The following is a 13,631-nucleotide window of genomic DNA, read 5'->3' as shown; positions in this document are numbered from 1 at the left end:
AATTAAACATTCATATTGAAAAAATATATATATATGTGTGTGTGTGTGTGTGTGTGTGTGTATACATACATACATACATATATATAACAGAAAGCAGTTTTCCCTCATAAAATTGTCAAAATGAAAATAATAAAATCTGGGGGCTGGGGATGTGGCTTAGTGGTGGAGAGCTTGCCCAGCATGTGTGAGGCAGTGGGTTTGAGCCTCAGCACGGCATAAAAATAAGTGAATAAAATAAATATATAGTGTCCATCTAAAACTAAAAATATTTTTTAAAAGTAACATCTGTTGTTTGATGAAAGAATAAATGGACATTTCAAAAATTGCTGTAGTAATGTCAGTTGAAGGGCTGGGAGCATAGTTCAATGGTAGAGCACATTCTTAGAATTCTCCAGGGCCTGGGTTCAATCTCCAGCACCAAAAAGTAAAAAGAAAAAAGAAGGAGGAGGAGGAGGAGGAGGAGGAGGAGGAGGAGGAGGAGGAGGAGGAGGAAGAGGAGGAGGAGGAGGAGGAGAAGGAAGGAAGGAAGGAAGGAAGGAAGGAAGGAAGGAAGGAAGGAAGGAAGGAAGGAAGGAAGGAGGGTCAGTTGGGGTAGTGTTCATTCAGTTTTCTGTTTTGTGGTCTGAGTCGAACCCCAGGCCAGGCACATCCTGGGCAAGAGTTTCATCACTGAGCTACATCTTTGTAGAGTGTGAATGGAAGTGTGTCAGTTCAAGTGTCAATTAAGATAGGCACACTTCTGTAATCCCAGTGACTCAGGTCAATTTGCAGGAGGATCACAAGTTTGAGACCAGGCTCAGCAAAGACTCTCAGCAATTTAGCAAGACCCTGTCTTAAAATAAAAAATAAAACTGGAATGTAGCTCAGTGGTAAAAGCAGCCCTGGGTTCAATCCCTAGTACCAAAAAGAGTGACAATTAAAAGTTTTTAAATGATGATAGGTACTCTGGTTTATGCCAATAATCCCAGAGACTTGGGAGGCTGAGGCAGGAGAATCACAAGTTTGAGGCCAGCCTGGGCAAAATCTTGTCTCGAAATAAAAATGGGAGGGGCTGGGGATGTGGCTCAAGCGGTAGCGCGCTCGCCTGGCATGCGTGTGGCCCAGGTTCGATCCTCAGCACCACATACAAACAAAGATGTTGTGTCTGCCGAAAACCAAAAAATAAATATTAAAATTCTCTCAAAAAAATAATAAAAAAAAAATAAAAATGGGAAATCCCACAATGAAATTTTCCATGCTGATATTAACAACACAGGAAAACTGTTATCTAAATTTAGATGAAATGGACCAATATCTAGATGAGTGTGACTTAACAAAACTGACACAGGAAGAAATAGAAATGCTAAAGAGTCCTATAGTTATTGGACTTTGATGGTTACCAAAGAAATTCAATCCTTAATTTAAATCCTCCCCACAAGGAAATTTCCAGGCAGAGATGGCTTTCCCCCCCAAAAAAGACAAAACACCACATTCAAGTAGTCTAATATATGTAAATATATGTGCTATAACATTCCATACGTAATTATATGTATTTGCACACATCTGGTTAATATGTACAACTATAAATACACATAACAGCATGTATACAAGTGTACATGACTCTAGGCATGTGTGTAACTGCATACATCCACAGCTGTTTAGATTCCTGCATGTATGCAAACACATAAAGAGCATGGAAGTATACGCAACCAATTGCTGATTATGATTATGACTTCTGAGAGGGAATGGGGCACTTGTCCCTTTCCTGTACTGTTCCCATTTTTATGAAATCATATTCATGTTCCAACCTAACTAAAACGTAATGTTCAATGAAATAAGAGAGCCAATGTTTAAGGCGGGTATGGTGGTGCATGCCTGTAATCCCAGGGGGTAGGGGCTGAGGCAGGAGGATTTCCAGTTCAAAGCCAGCCTCAGCAAACTCAGCAAGGCCCTAAGCAACTTTGCAAGACCCTGTCTCTAAATAAAAATAAAAAGAGCTGGGGGTGTGGCTCAGTGGTCCAATGCCCCGAGTTCAATCCCCAGTAACCCACTCCCCCTCCAAAAAAGAGCCAATGTTTAGAAGATTATGTTGAACCCCATTTGGGATCTGCCATCTGGTTCTGGACATTGCCAGACAACTGCTCAATAAATCTTAATCCAGCTGGGCATGGTGGGGCACTCCTGGATCCCAGCAGCTTGAAAGGCTGAGGCAGGAGGATCGAGTTCAAAGTCAGCCTCAGCAAAAAGCGAGGCTCTAAGCAACTCAGTGAGACCCTGTCTCTAAACAAAACACAAAATAGGGCTGGGATGCGGCTCAGTAGTTGAGTGCCCCTGAATGGAATCCCTGGTACTCACCCCGCCCCCCCCCCCCAAAAAAAAAGTCCAAAGGAAAAGCAGCATTTCTCCTATTTAGACAAAGAAAGAGTCCACCAAGTATGTAACATTGTGCATTTATTTACAAAGAGGTTAGAGAAACACACAGAATCTGGCCCCCCTGTGTATGGGGGGAGTCACCATCGTCATAATAAATACACTAATTTTTTAAAAAAGAAAAAAAAAACTGGAACAGCTGAGGGTCATTCAGCTTCCCCTACTCTCCCTCACAGTGGAGGCATGAGATAGAAATCATCTTCCTTCCCCTCTTTACCTCCCAATCCTCCATAATTGTCCAGGAATAGAGGTGAAAGAGTCCTTCCCAGGTGTCGCCAACTCCTACTTGACCCTCAAAACCCCGAAGTCAGTGCTCCTTCCCTTCCCAGGGCACTCTGCAGGCACCACCTGAGTCAGACACAGTGTCTCTGACCTGGGTGCCAAGGGGACAGCCTAAGGATCCAGGGACATGAAGGGGGCACTTTGTGAATGAGAGGGGGACAAATCTGGGCACAGAAAGAAATGAGAGTGTTCAGGGAGAGAAGTGAAGGGAACAGACTATACTTCTACACTAAAAGGGGAAATTCAAACTGAATCACCCCTCTTGCAAACAGGGACACCCATTGTACAGATGAGGAAAGTGAGGCCACGAAAGGGGAACTTTCTTGCTCCTGGGCTTGGAAGCCAAAGGCTGAATGGATGGATCAGGATCCTCCCCTCATTCCTCCCTGGGGGGGAGGGGAGCCTTTCTAACCAAGACTGCTACTACGCATGGAAGGGAGTGAAGAGGGTCTTTGGAAACAGAATGGTGGTCTTTGGAAGGTGGGCGTGGAAGGGCCAGTGATCAGGAGTGTGGAGGTGCAGAGGCCATAAAGGGGGAGCCCAAGCAGATCTCCAAACTCACACCGTTGTCATGACCTTGAGAGAACCCGAACGGAAACGCAGTATCTTCTTCTTCAGAGCGTGGGAGGCCTTGATCTTCACGAAGACTTTGGCGGGGCCAGCGGGCGCCCCTCCACCTGCACCCCCCACTGGCCCTGCGGCGGCGGTGGCCGCCACTAGCTGCTGCGGCCACACGAGGCCACCGCTGCCCTCTGAGTCGCTGGAGGCAGAGCTGAAGGCAGGCGACTCGCCCTCGCTGGCGCTGGACTCGCTCTCCCCGTAGCCGCCGCCCACGCCGCCCGGAGGCCCGCGGCGAGCGAGCGGGCCCAGGCGCCCGGCCGAGCACTCCGAGTCGCTGCCCGCGCAGCCGTAGAGCAGACGGCGCTGGGGGACCGACGGGGACGGGCCTGGCCCGGGGCCGCGGGCCGCAGGGACGCGGGGCCTCCCGCGGCGCCCGTCGGCGGCGTCGATCTCGGCCGTGGAGCGCCAGCGGCGGCAGGACCCGGCGGCCTGGGCCGCGAGCGTGGGCGCGCGGCCACCGCGGGGCCTGGGCGGCCGGGGCTCCTCCCGCTCGGCCGTGGGGTACTTGGGGGCGCCCGGCGGCGCGGCGGCGGCGCGGCCCAGCAGGCTGGTCTCGGACTGGGAGCGCGCGGCCTTACGCGCCCTGGGCGAGCCCCGGCGACCCGAGGCCTCGGCCACACGTCCGCGGCGGCCCGCGGCCCGAGGGCGCTCCCGGGGCGGGGACTGCTCCACGCTCCGGCCGCGGGTCAACGGCGGCGGCTTGCGGCGCGCCGCGCGGCCAGGGAGGCCGCGGGTGGCGGCCTGCGCGCCCGGGATGTACTGCGCCTTCACCAGGCGGCCCTCGGCCGGGCTGTCGGGGGGCGAGGCGGCGGCCGGCGGCGCTGCGGGCTCGGGTGCCACGTCCGCCTCCCACTGCGAGGCCCAGGCGCGACTCAAGGCGGCGGGGCTGGTGGCGCGGCCCCCGGCGCGCTCCACCGAGGGCTCCCTCGCGGGCCGCGCGCCCCCGGGGGGCGGGGACGCGTCGGGCGGCCGCTGGCGCACGCTGTTCTGGCGCCGCGGACCCCCGTCCGCGCCCCCGGGACTTGTCCGGGGCTGGCCCGCCCCCCGGCGGCGGCGCCTGCGCAGGAGCGCCGAGATGTAGCCGTCCAGGGGCCGCCCCGTGCCCACCGGGTCCGGCGAATTGGCAGGAGCGCGGCTGCAGGGCCGCGGGCTGCGCAGCGCCACGGCGTGCAGGGGACTGGGCGTCAGGAAGGGCCCCGCGCGGGCCCGGCGCTCCGCAGAGGAGCAGGCCTCCGGCCCCGCGGACCCCGCCGTCGGGTAGGGCGCAGAGAAGGACCGCGGCACCGCGGCCCGCGCGCCCACCGACTCCGGAGCGCTGGGACTGGCGTCTCCTAGGGGAAGAAGGGGAAAAAAAGGGGCGGGGGAGACTCTCAAAGTCCTTTCTCATCCAACCTTGAAGGGACCGGCCACCTCCCTCCATTTCCACCTCACCTCATCAATGAAACCTGCCTTCCTCCCTTCCCTTGTCTACAGTTGGTGAAAAAAATCTTCACAGAGATCAATAAGACATGCATGACTTGTCCTGCCTCTGCCTCTACCCCTGTCCTCCTCTCCCCTCCCTCCCTCCCCCCTCTCTCTGTCTCTCGCTCTCATATATATATATATATATATATATATATATATATATATATATGTTGTAGATGAACACACAGTATCTTTATTTATTTTTATGTGGCTGAGGATTGAACCCAGTGCCTGACACATTCAAAGCAGGCACTTTCCACCGAGCTACAGCCCTAGACCCTGTCCTCTGCATTTACAGGTCTGAGGCTATACTGGCCTTCTGGATGCACACTCCAGTCATGCCCCAACCTCAGGGCCTTTGCATTTGCTTTTCCTGTTTCCTGGGATGCTCCCTACTACTATTCCCCCTGGACATCTGCTTGGCCCACTCTCTTACTTAGGGGAGCCACTCAACTCTTACAGGCTCAGTGAGACCTCCCCCTCAGCCATATTTTCTCTGATTCTAATTGCTTCCCCAGACTCAAAGGGATGTCCCTTCCCCTGGTTTATGAATTGTCACAGCACAAGTCATTATCTAATGCCCTATGTATTTTACTTATTTATCTGGTGTATGCTCTATTTCTCCAACTACAATGTCCACTCACGAGGGCAGGGAGCTCCCTGTCCAGTTCATTGCTGTGTCCCTCATCCCAAGGAAAGTGCTAGGAGAGCACACAGTAGGGGCTCAGAGATGGACTTTTTGTAAATGAGCAACAGTGGTTCCTGTCTCAGAGGGACTACCAAGTGGCTGGTCCAGGGCTGAAGGGCAGAGGCCCATGAGTACCCAACACAGGCCCCAGCAGGTGGACACTGTTATTCCCCCTTCACAAATGGACAGACAGGTCCGGAAAGAAGAGAGAAGCTCAAAATCACATGAAGAGGGAAGGTCACAGCCAGAACTGGGGTCCAGGTGTGACTTGGAAGCTTATGCTCAAAAGGAGCCTCTTAATGTCCTGTCCCTGGCTGCAGGTCCCCAACCCCACCCACCTTACCTAGGGACTTGGGCCTCTCGCTAGCATAGATGCCTCGGGGTTCAGAGGGACCCAGGCGTCCATAGGAGCCAGATCCAGAGAAGCCACTGTCCCCGCAGAAGGTTGAGGGTGGTGAGTCTGGACCTCCTGTGGAACTGGGGTCTTCATAGAAGCCTGGATTCCAAAGAGAAGCCAAAAGACCATCAGGGAGGTGAGGTGGGGAAAGCCGGGGTGGGAGAGGAGGAGGTGGGGCAGAGAGAGACAGTGTGGGCCTAAAAGATGGGGAGCGTGGGAAAGGCTGGGGTGTCCAGGCAGACCCCACCCCTCCAGCCCTGCTCACCTGAGCTGCGCCCGCTCTCCTGTTCCAGGCCCCCAGACTCCAGGCTCAGGTCTCCCAGCTGTTGGCCCAGGTCCCAGATGAGTCCAGGCAGGGCCTCCTGAGGGCATGGGGAAAGCAGGGCAGTCAGAAGGCCCAACCTGTTGCTGCAGAGTCCCCTGTACCATGAGCTCATGGACACAGACAGGTTCACTTTGACAGTGAGGCTCTGACTTCATAAAATCAGTACCTGGGCCCCAGAACCTCTTAAGGTCTCTGTCTCTCATGTCCATAAGGGACGGAGGCTAATTCCATCTAGTCCCTCCTGGGTGCAGTGAGGTCCCAGAGGCCCCCTCTTGCCCACCGTCTATCTGTGCTCACAAGGGAACCCCATAAGAATGTTCTCTGAGTCTACCTCCAGGTCTTCTTGCTATAGAGACAGTTCAGTGCTAAAGGTGGTGTCCAGGACCCAGAGGATCCCTTAGCCATGGGTCTGTATTCTCCTAGTTTTAAATTTTATTTATGTTATTATTATTTATTTTGTGAAGGTGGGTGGTACTGGGGATTGGAGCCAGGCCCTCATGGGTGCCAGGCAGGTGCTCTACCACTGATCCCCATCTGTGGTCCCTTCTTCCAGTTTTGACCCTACCATCTCCCTTCACTGCCCTTTGTCACCAGTGGAAAGTCCTGTGGCACTTCCTGCTTCAGCCTCACACCCCCTGAGGTTTCTCCCCTCAGACCCCACCCCTGCCCGGCTCTGGGCATCCTGGGAAGTCCTTCCAAGTCTAACCTTAATGGTCCTGCAGAGTGATCCCTGTACTTTTTTTTTTTTTTTTTTTTTGCCCCACACCACATCCTCCTGAGCCCTGGGCTCCACTCCTGCTGTGAAACCCACCCCAGCCCTCCGCACCCCAGCGTCTGTCCACTGCTCCTCATTCCCAGGAGCAAATGAAGGAGAAAATCTTCCCAGGGCAGTGACCATGACCTCTCAGGGGTGGGGGCTCCAAGACGCCCAACGCAGCCTCATTTCAGAGGGGGCGGGCCAGCGCCAAGAAGGCTCACAGGGGCTGAGGGAGTCGAGCTGTGGAGCCGGCGGCTGACGGCTGACCTCAGACAAAAGCGGCTTGTCTGGCTGGGCGAGGGGGGAGCGCGCGAGGGCAGGCGCCCAGCCCTGCCTATTTAGGGCAGAGAGACGGCGGTCCCGCAGCCACCGCCCCCTCCCAGCTCGGGACTCCTCTGGGCCCTGGCTCCTCCCTCCCCCAGAGCAGAAGCCCCCATCTGGGGCTGTTTCTGTGGGCAAAGTCGACAAATTGTTGAGCTTGGGCTGCCCTGGGCATGCAGAGGAGTCAGCTTTGAGCAGAACCCAAAAAAGCAGCCAAATCGCTCAACAACGTCCCCTGTCCTCTACCCCGTCCCCAGAGGCGCTGGCTTGATCCCTGGGCTCCAGCCTCCTGGCCTCCTGGCTGTCCTGGAGGGCAGCCTGGCTCCCCCCACCCCGCCCCGCCGCCCCCACATCTTACTGGCCAGCTTCATTCACATCTTTGGTTACCGCGATCCTTTCTCTGACACTTTCCGAAATAGCTCCCCTGTCATTCTGCACGCTGACACCCTTCTACTTTTTTCTATTTCTATTTTCTATTTTTATATTTTACACAACAGTATTGACCTCTTGACTTAAAATCATATAGCCGGGTGTCACTTGTTTATTGTGTCTCTCACTAGGACGTCATCCCTAGGAGAGCAGAGATTTGTGTTGGCTGCACCTTCCCTAGCAGTGTTGGGCACAAAGCAGGTGCCCAGGAAATATGTGATGAATGAATGAATGAATGAATGACACATGTATAGTGGAATACTATACACCTGTTAAGATGGAGCATGGCAAATTTCTTTGTGGAACCATTGCTATGATAAAGCATTAGCAGAAAGATAAAAATGCAGAATACACGCATGACAGTGAGTCAGAATTATAGTCTTGTGTTGCTTAATGATGTGGGCACATTCTAAGAAATTCATCATTAGGCGATTTCATCCTGTGCTAACCTCAAAGAGTGTACTTAAACAAACTAAGACAGCTACAATGTCACTAAGTGATATAATCTTACAGGTCTACTGTCCTACATGCAGACCTGGAAGGGTTCTTAAAACCAAAATTATTGAGTCTCAATTCCAGAGCTTCTGATCCCAGTCTGGAGTTAAGACCAAGAATTTGCATCTCTAACAAGTTCCATGTGATGTGGTGCCGCTGGTTAAGGGGTCACACTTTGAGAACCACTGGCACAGTCACTGGGACCTCACCCAAGAAACTGGCATTTGCAAAAAGCAAAGCTTTTTACAAGCTCTACATTTCTTTCTTGGTATGTAAACTGTTTCTGCTGAGCTGATGCAGGAAGTCCTTACAGGAAGAGGTCTGGAGGGGCTCCAGCCAAGGTGACAATGGTGGGGACCTCAGGGGGTCAAGGGAGGGATGGGGAGTGCTTGAGGAGGCATGAGTTAGCATCACGTTGCCAAATGCAGCTCTCCACCTCCCCACTGTGAGACTCTGGGTAGGTGATTTGGCTCTCTGGGCCTCAGCTTCTGTCTATCACATGGGCATCCTGTGACTCCACCTCTTATAGGACTGCTGGGAGGACTACATGAGTTAAAGGAGCACTTCCTTTTAAGTACTAATAAATACTAACTGGCATTATTACATGAAAGCTATGAATATCTAACAAGGAGTAATTAAAATACTACTTGCATAATTAAAAATATATGTAAAGTACTTTTTCCCTTTTTGGTTTTGTTTGATAAATTCTGCAGGACTCATTTCTTCCACTATAAGGAGGGCTGAGGAAGAGAGAGTCTGGAGTCTCTCTTCCCCCATGGCCTCCTCCTCCTCAGTGTCTAGACACCCCTGAAATCTTCCCCCAGTCTACATTCCACATCTTATAAATCTGACCCCATTCCTTCTGGCTGCAAAAAGGATGACTCTTTAAAGACCAGAGGTCCTTGGCCTGAATTCTGCCCCCTGCCTCCCCACAGTGCCCCCTTATTGGTCCTTTTGTGCAAATTCTACTACAAGCAGGACATCCAGCCGAGGGAGGCTTAACAGGAGTGTAGTTAGGGCTTCTGGAGACCTCAAATTTCCCCACATCTTTGTCCATTTCCTTATATTCCCTTATCAGTGTCCAGAGCCCTTTTAGCTCTGGTAGGAAGCCCTCTGCAAGTCTCGCTTAAGAACTCCTTGTTAAAAGTGACCCCTTTTCTTCCTGGGAGCAAACAGGACCCAGGGAGCCCCTGATCCCCACCCAGAATTCATGCCTCTATTTTCTGCAATAACCTCAGTCTTTACCTGGTACCTCCATCATTCTTATTAGAAAGTCACCAAGTCTGGCTTCTGTCTTTCTTGCTTCAAAGACAGTGTATTCTTGGGTGAAGATACTGGGTAAGTCTCATAAGGACGACTCGGGGAACAGAGGAGGCCCATCTTCAGAAGGACCCAGGAACCCCAGCACTCAGAGGAGTTTATATTTAGCGCTTCTCTGCCTCTCCCTTGGTGCCGCTGTCTCCCCCACGTCCCCGCCTGCCACCGCCTCCTCCCTGGTGCTGGGACGAGCTTTGCCTGGTGACTGTGGGGGGACTGGCCTCTCCACTACCACCTCATGCCAGCCAGGAAGACTGAGGTTTGGGAGAGAGGGGAGAGAAGAGGGAGACTGAGAGATGTAAGATGAGGGGTAAAGAGAAGGGGAAGCGGAGGGGCAGTGCCCTGGCTCCTGGTGGGATGGGGGCACTTGGGAAACCCAGGCACCTTGGGGTGGGGGGAGCTGGTGAAGTCCCCCACAATCCCGTCTCTAACTTTTGGAGGGGGCGGGGCCTCCCACAGCTGTTTCTGCTTCCAAGAAGAATGTGCAGGGTCCCACTCCTGGCAGGGGGAGGGGCTGGGCGTGCAGGGCCTGTGTCTGGCTTCAGCTTTCCCCACTTCCCATCTGGGGAGGGGGCAGTCGAGGTCAGCGACAGGGAGAGCCCTCCCCCCCCCCAACCTCGGCTCAGGTTTCCCCAAACGGGAAGCTCTGACCACCCACAGGCTCAGGATGGGATCTGCAAGGGGAGCCAGGGTCTGTAGGCTGGGGGAGGGGAGGAGAGAGACTGAGACTGAGGCGTGGGGCAGGAAGAGAGAGAAGAGCAGAAATGCAAGGAGGGAAGACCCGGGAGACAGACAGACAGACAGACAGGACTGAGTAAAGGAAGCAGACACAGAAAGTCACGGAGATGTGGCCTTAGGGAGCGAGCGCAGGCAACCAGGAGGGGGTCTCAGGACTCAAGGAATGATGTATGGAGAAGAGGATGATGCTTCCCTAATTTGGAGACCTCTGCTCATCTTCCCCCATTAGAGCACCCAGAAGTCAAATCACCCTGCTGCCTTAACCTGCCTCTTCTTGGGTTAAGGAGGACTGGGACCAGGTAGGAAAGAGAGGAAAGTGTCGTGGACGGTCTTGATGCCGGTGGGGGCCTCAGAGACTGAGCTAACTCCCAGCAGTGATCCCTCCCTCTGGAGGCCCTAAATCCCCTCCCCCCACCGCGCCCCCTCTGGAGATCTCCAAGCACACCAGGGCTCAGCGAAGATGGAACCCTCCCTGGTAGCCGGGCCCAGAGGGAGGCTTGTTTGAATCCCCACAGTGTGACCTTGGGTGAGTCACTTCCTCTCTCTGAGCCTCAGTTTTTTTCTCTGTAAAATGGGAACTACCACCCCCTATCTCCCAAGCTGCAAAAAGACAACGCGTGCAAAGTACTCAGATCCGGTCTTGTCACATACTTGGCGCCCAGAAGGATTTTCTTTGGGGAAGGGGTGTAGAGGATGGAGCCATGCATCTCACGAGGCCCCAGCAGAGGCTATGCAGTACCCCCTCCCCCGATTTGGGGACGGAGAGGCCAGGTCCCGCCCGCCGCTTGGACTCCGGGGTCTCCAACCCTACCCCCTGTCCTTTCCCCCTCTCTGAGCCCCTTCGCGACGTGTGCCTGAGCATCCAACCGAGACAGACAGACAGATACAGACGAGGGTGGAGGGAAGAACGGACAGGCGGCCCCTCACCAGCTGCTCCTCTAGGGCCGCTGCGGCCCGGCGCGCCGCCGCCGCATCTTCGTCCTCGTCGGCGTCCTCCTCGTCCTCGGCCTCAGCGCCCCCCATTCCGGGCTGGGCCAGCCGCAGCGCCTGCTGCACGCGGTACTCCTGCCTCTCTCGGAGCCAATGCAACTCGCAGAGCCCGGCCAGGCTGCCCTCCAGCCAGCCCCGCAGCCGGCCCCGTTCGGGGCTCACCGGGAACGAGAAGGCCCGGATCATGGCTGCGGCCCCCCGCCCCAGCCCGGCCGGGCCCCACGGCCACCCCTCTCCCGGTCCCACCTCCCCGCCCCAGCAGCCCGCCTGCCCGCCCGCCCGCTGGCCGGGCTGTCACCGTCTCATCTGCATAGGCGCCCGCCCATTGGGCCGCCCACCCGTGCCTTATCTGCATGGCCACGCCCCCGGCAACACAGCAACCGCCGCCGATTGGTGGATTTCTTCCTTACGAAGTTGCTTGACAGAGCACCCGCGCCGCCCAACACGACGCATGCTCGAAGCTACCTACTCACTCAGCTTAAAGACAGCCTCGCCACGCCCCCCCCGTGAATCTGCCTCAGGGCCTTGACCACGCCCCCCTACGCATCACAATGAAACAAGTCCGCCCTTGCTCCAATGCCATTGGTCGGTACCTCCCGGTCCTGCAGCCTGTTCCGCCCTCCTGCGGGCGAGCTCTGGCTACCATTGGACTGTCCGGCGAGAGAGGAAGGATGGTCTATAAATAGAGAATGCATCCACGTGACAGTTTGGCAGATGTTCCAACCTCCCTGTTCTAACCTTCAGCTTCTGAGGCTGCGCGAGGAGGGGGGACGGGGGAGAACAAGGTTGAGGGTCGAGCTCTGATTTCGCCTCCTCTTCCAGGAAGCCTTCCGAGACACTCCTTTGTAAAACGGACCACATCCTCGGATAAAGTTATGCTTCTTAAAGCAGGGCCGGCTTCACCCACGTGGGACTCGCTTAGACGACCTCGGCGCTTGGTTTAATATTCTGCTATAGCTCTCTTGAAATTCACCTATTTTTTGAGCAAGGGACCCCACGTTTTCATTTTGCACTGAGCAGACAAAATTATGTGGCCGGTCTTTCTTCTAACGGTCCAAGATGGGTCGTGTCCCAAATTCTGGACGTTGGGTGGAAGATGAAATGATGTGATGGGAGCAGAGAATCTAAGCGTCTTTGTCTCCTAGGTGCAGTGAGGCTGTAAGCTCCACCAGTCTGCGCTTCCAGGGCCTTTGTTCCACGTTCTAAGAGGCTTTGTTCTCAGCGTTCTCTGGTCCTGAGTCTGAGCCTGCCACCGGTTTCCAAGGCTCCCTGCGCCTCCCCGCGCTCCGCTGCGGGGCTAGCGCCCCCTCAGGTGGCCAGCTCGTGTCACTGCGCTCGGTGTGTCGGGTGCCTCCCTGCAGCTCCGATATTCATACCCATTTCCCGGACAGATCTTGTGCCCTTTTTGTTTGTCTTTGTCCTGGGGATTGAGCCCAGGGGCGCCCCACCACTTGCTACATCCCCAGCCCTCTTTTGATTTTTTATTTTGAGACAGGGTCTGGCTAAGTTGCTTAGGGTCTCGCTAAGTGCTGAGGCGGCTGGGAACTCAGGATCCTCCTGCTTCAGTCTCCGGAGTCGCTGGGATCACAGGCGTGCGCCATCGCGCCGGGCTGGGGACCGATCTTGACTCCTTCAAAGTCAAGGCCCAGATCATGTGAGACCTTCATCTCATTATTGTTATTTTGGTACTGGGGATTGAACCTAGGGGCACCCGACCACTGAACTACATCCCCAGGTTGGCCTCCAACTGATGATCTTCCTGCCTCAGCCACCTGAGGCGCTAGGACAGAGGAGTGCCACACCACCGCCTGCAGAACTCCCGCTTCCATTTCATCACTTTCGTGTGCACTACATAAACGTATGGTCCTGGCATGGAGATAGCAGTGTTAGAGTGGAGAGCAAAGACGTTGAAGGCGGGCTGCCTGGGGATAGTCTGCAACTTTCTAGCTGTGTGGTTTAGGGAAGCAACTTAACCTCTCTGTGCCTCATTTTCATCTATACCTCATAGAATTGTTCTGAAGATCAAATGAATTGTTTGTCAAGTACTTGGAGCATTATATTCCACACATTAAGAACCACAGAAGGGGCTGGGGTCGTGGCTCAGTGGTGGAGCGGTTGCCTAGCATGTGTGAGGCCCTGGGTTCAGTCCTCAGCACCACATAAAAGTAAATAAATAAAGGCATAAAAATTTACTTAAAAAATTTTAAAAAGAAAAAAAAACACAGAAGGGGCTGGGGGTTGTGGCTCAGTGGTAGAGCACTCGCCTAGCATCTGTGAGGCACCAGGTTTGATCCTCAGCACCATATTAAAAATAAACACAAAATAAAAAGGTATTTTTAAAAGGAACAACAGAAGGGTTTGATACTTAAGCTTTTAAGGGCTGGAGATCGTGTCCAGC

The 13,631-nt window shown here is 54.4% G+C and overlaps 1 protein-coding gene across 1 annotated transcript; it reads right to left on the bottom strand.

Moving 5' to 3' along the window:
• Positions 1-2,499: 2,499 nt before the first annotated feature.
• Dact3 (dishevelled binding antagonist of beta catenin 3) lies at positions 2,500-11,450 on the bottom strand. The gene is made up of 4 exons (XM_077105861.1): positions 11,171-11,450; positions 6,127-6,223; positions 5,808-5,960; positions 2,500-4,643 (listed from the first exon to the last, which is right to left on the bottom strand). Exons 1-4 carry the CDS (start codon positions 11,417-11,419, stop codon positions 3,250-3,252), a joined length of 1,893 nt encoding a protein of 630 aa, XP_076961976.1. The 5' UTR covers positions 11,420-11,450; the 3' UTR covers positions 2,500-3,249.
• Between the last annotated feature and the right edge of the window lie 2,181 nt (positions 11,451-13,631).

This window comes from Callospermophilus lateralis, chromosome 18 (assembly GCF_048772815.1).
Source record: "Callospermophilus lateralis isolate mCalLat2 chromosome 18, mCalLat2.hap1, whole genome shotgun sequence".
Classification (NCBI taxonomy): Eukaryota; Metazoa; Chordata; class Mammalia; order Rodentia; family Sciuridae; genus Callospermophilus; species Callospermophilus lateralis.
This window is presented reverse-complemented; position numbering and strand designations above follow the sequence as displayed.

What these genes read in the sequence shown, in the direction of transcription:
- Dact3 (XM_077105861.1), bottom strand. Translation starts at nt 11,419, where the DNA reads ATGATCCGGGCCTTCTCGTTCCCGGTGAGCCCCGAACGGGGCCGGCTG. An exon ending in CGGCCCTAGAGGAGCAGCTG is followed by an intron (nt 6,224 to 11,170) that starts GTGAGGGGCCGC and finishes CCATGCCCTCAG; the next exon opens with GAGGCCCTGCCTGGACTCAT. An exon ending in CGAGAGGCCCAAGTCCCTAG is followed by an intron (nt 4,644 to 5,807) that starts GTAAGGTGGGTG and finishes TTCTTCCCCTAG; the next exon opens with GAGACGCCAGTCCCAGCGCT.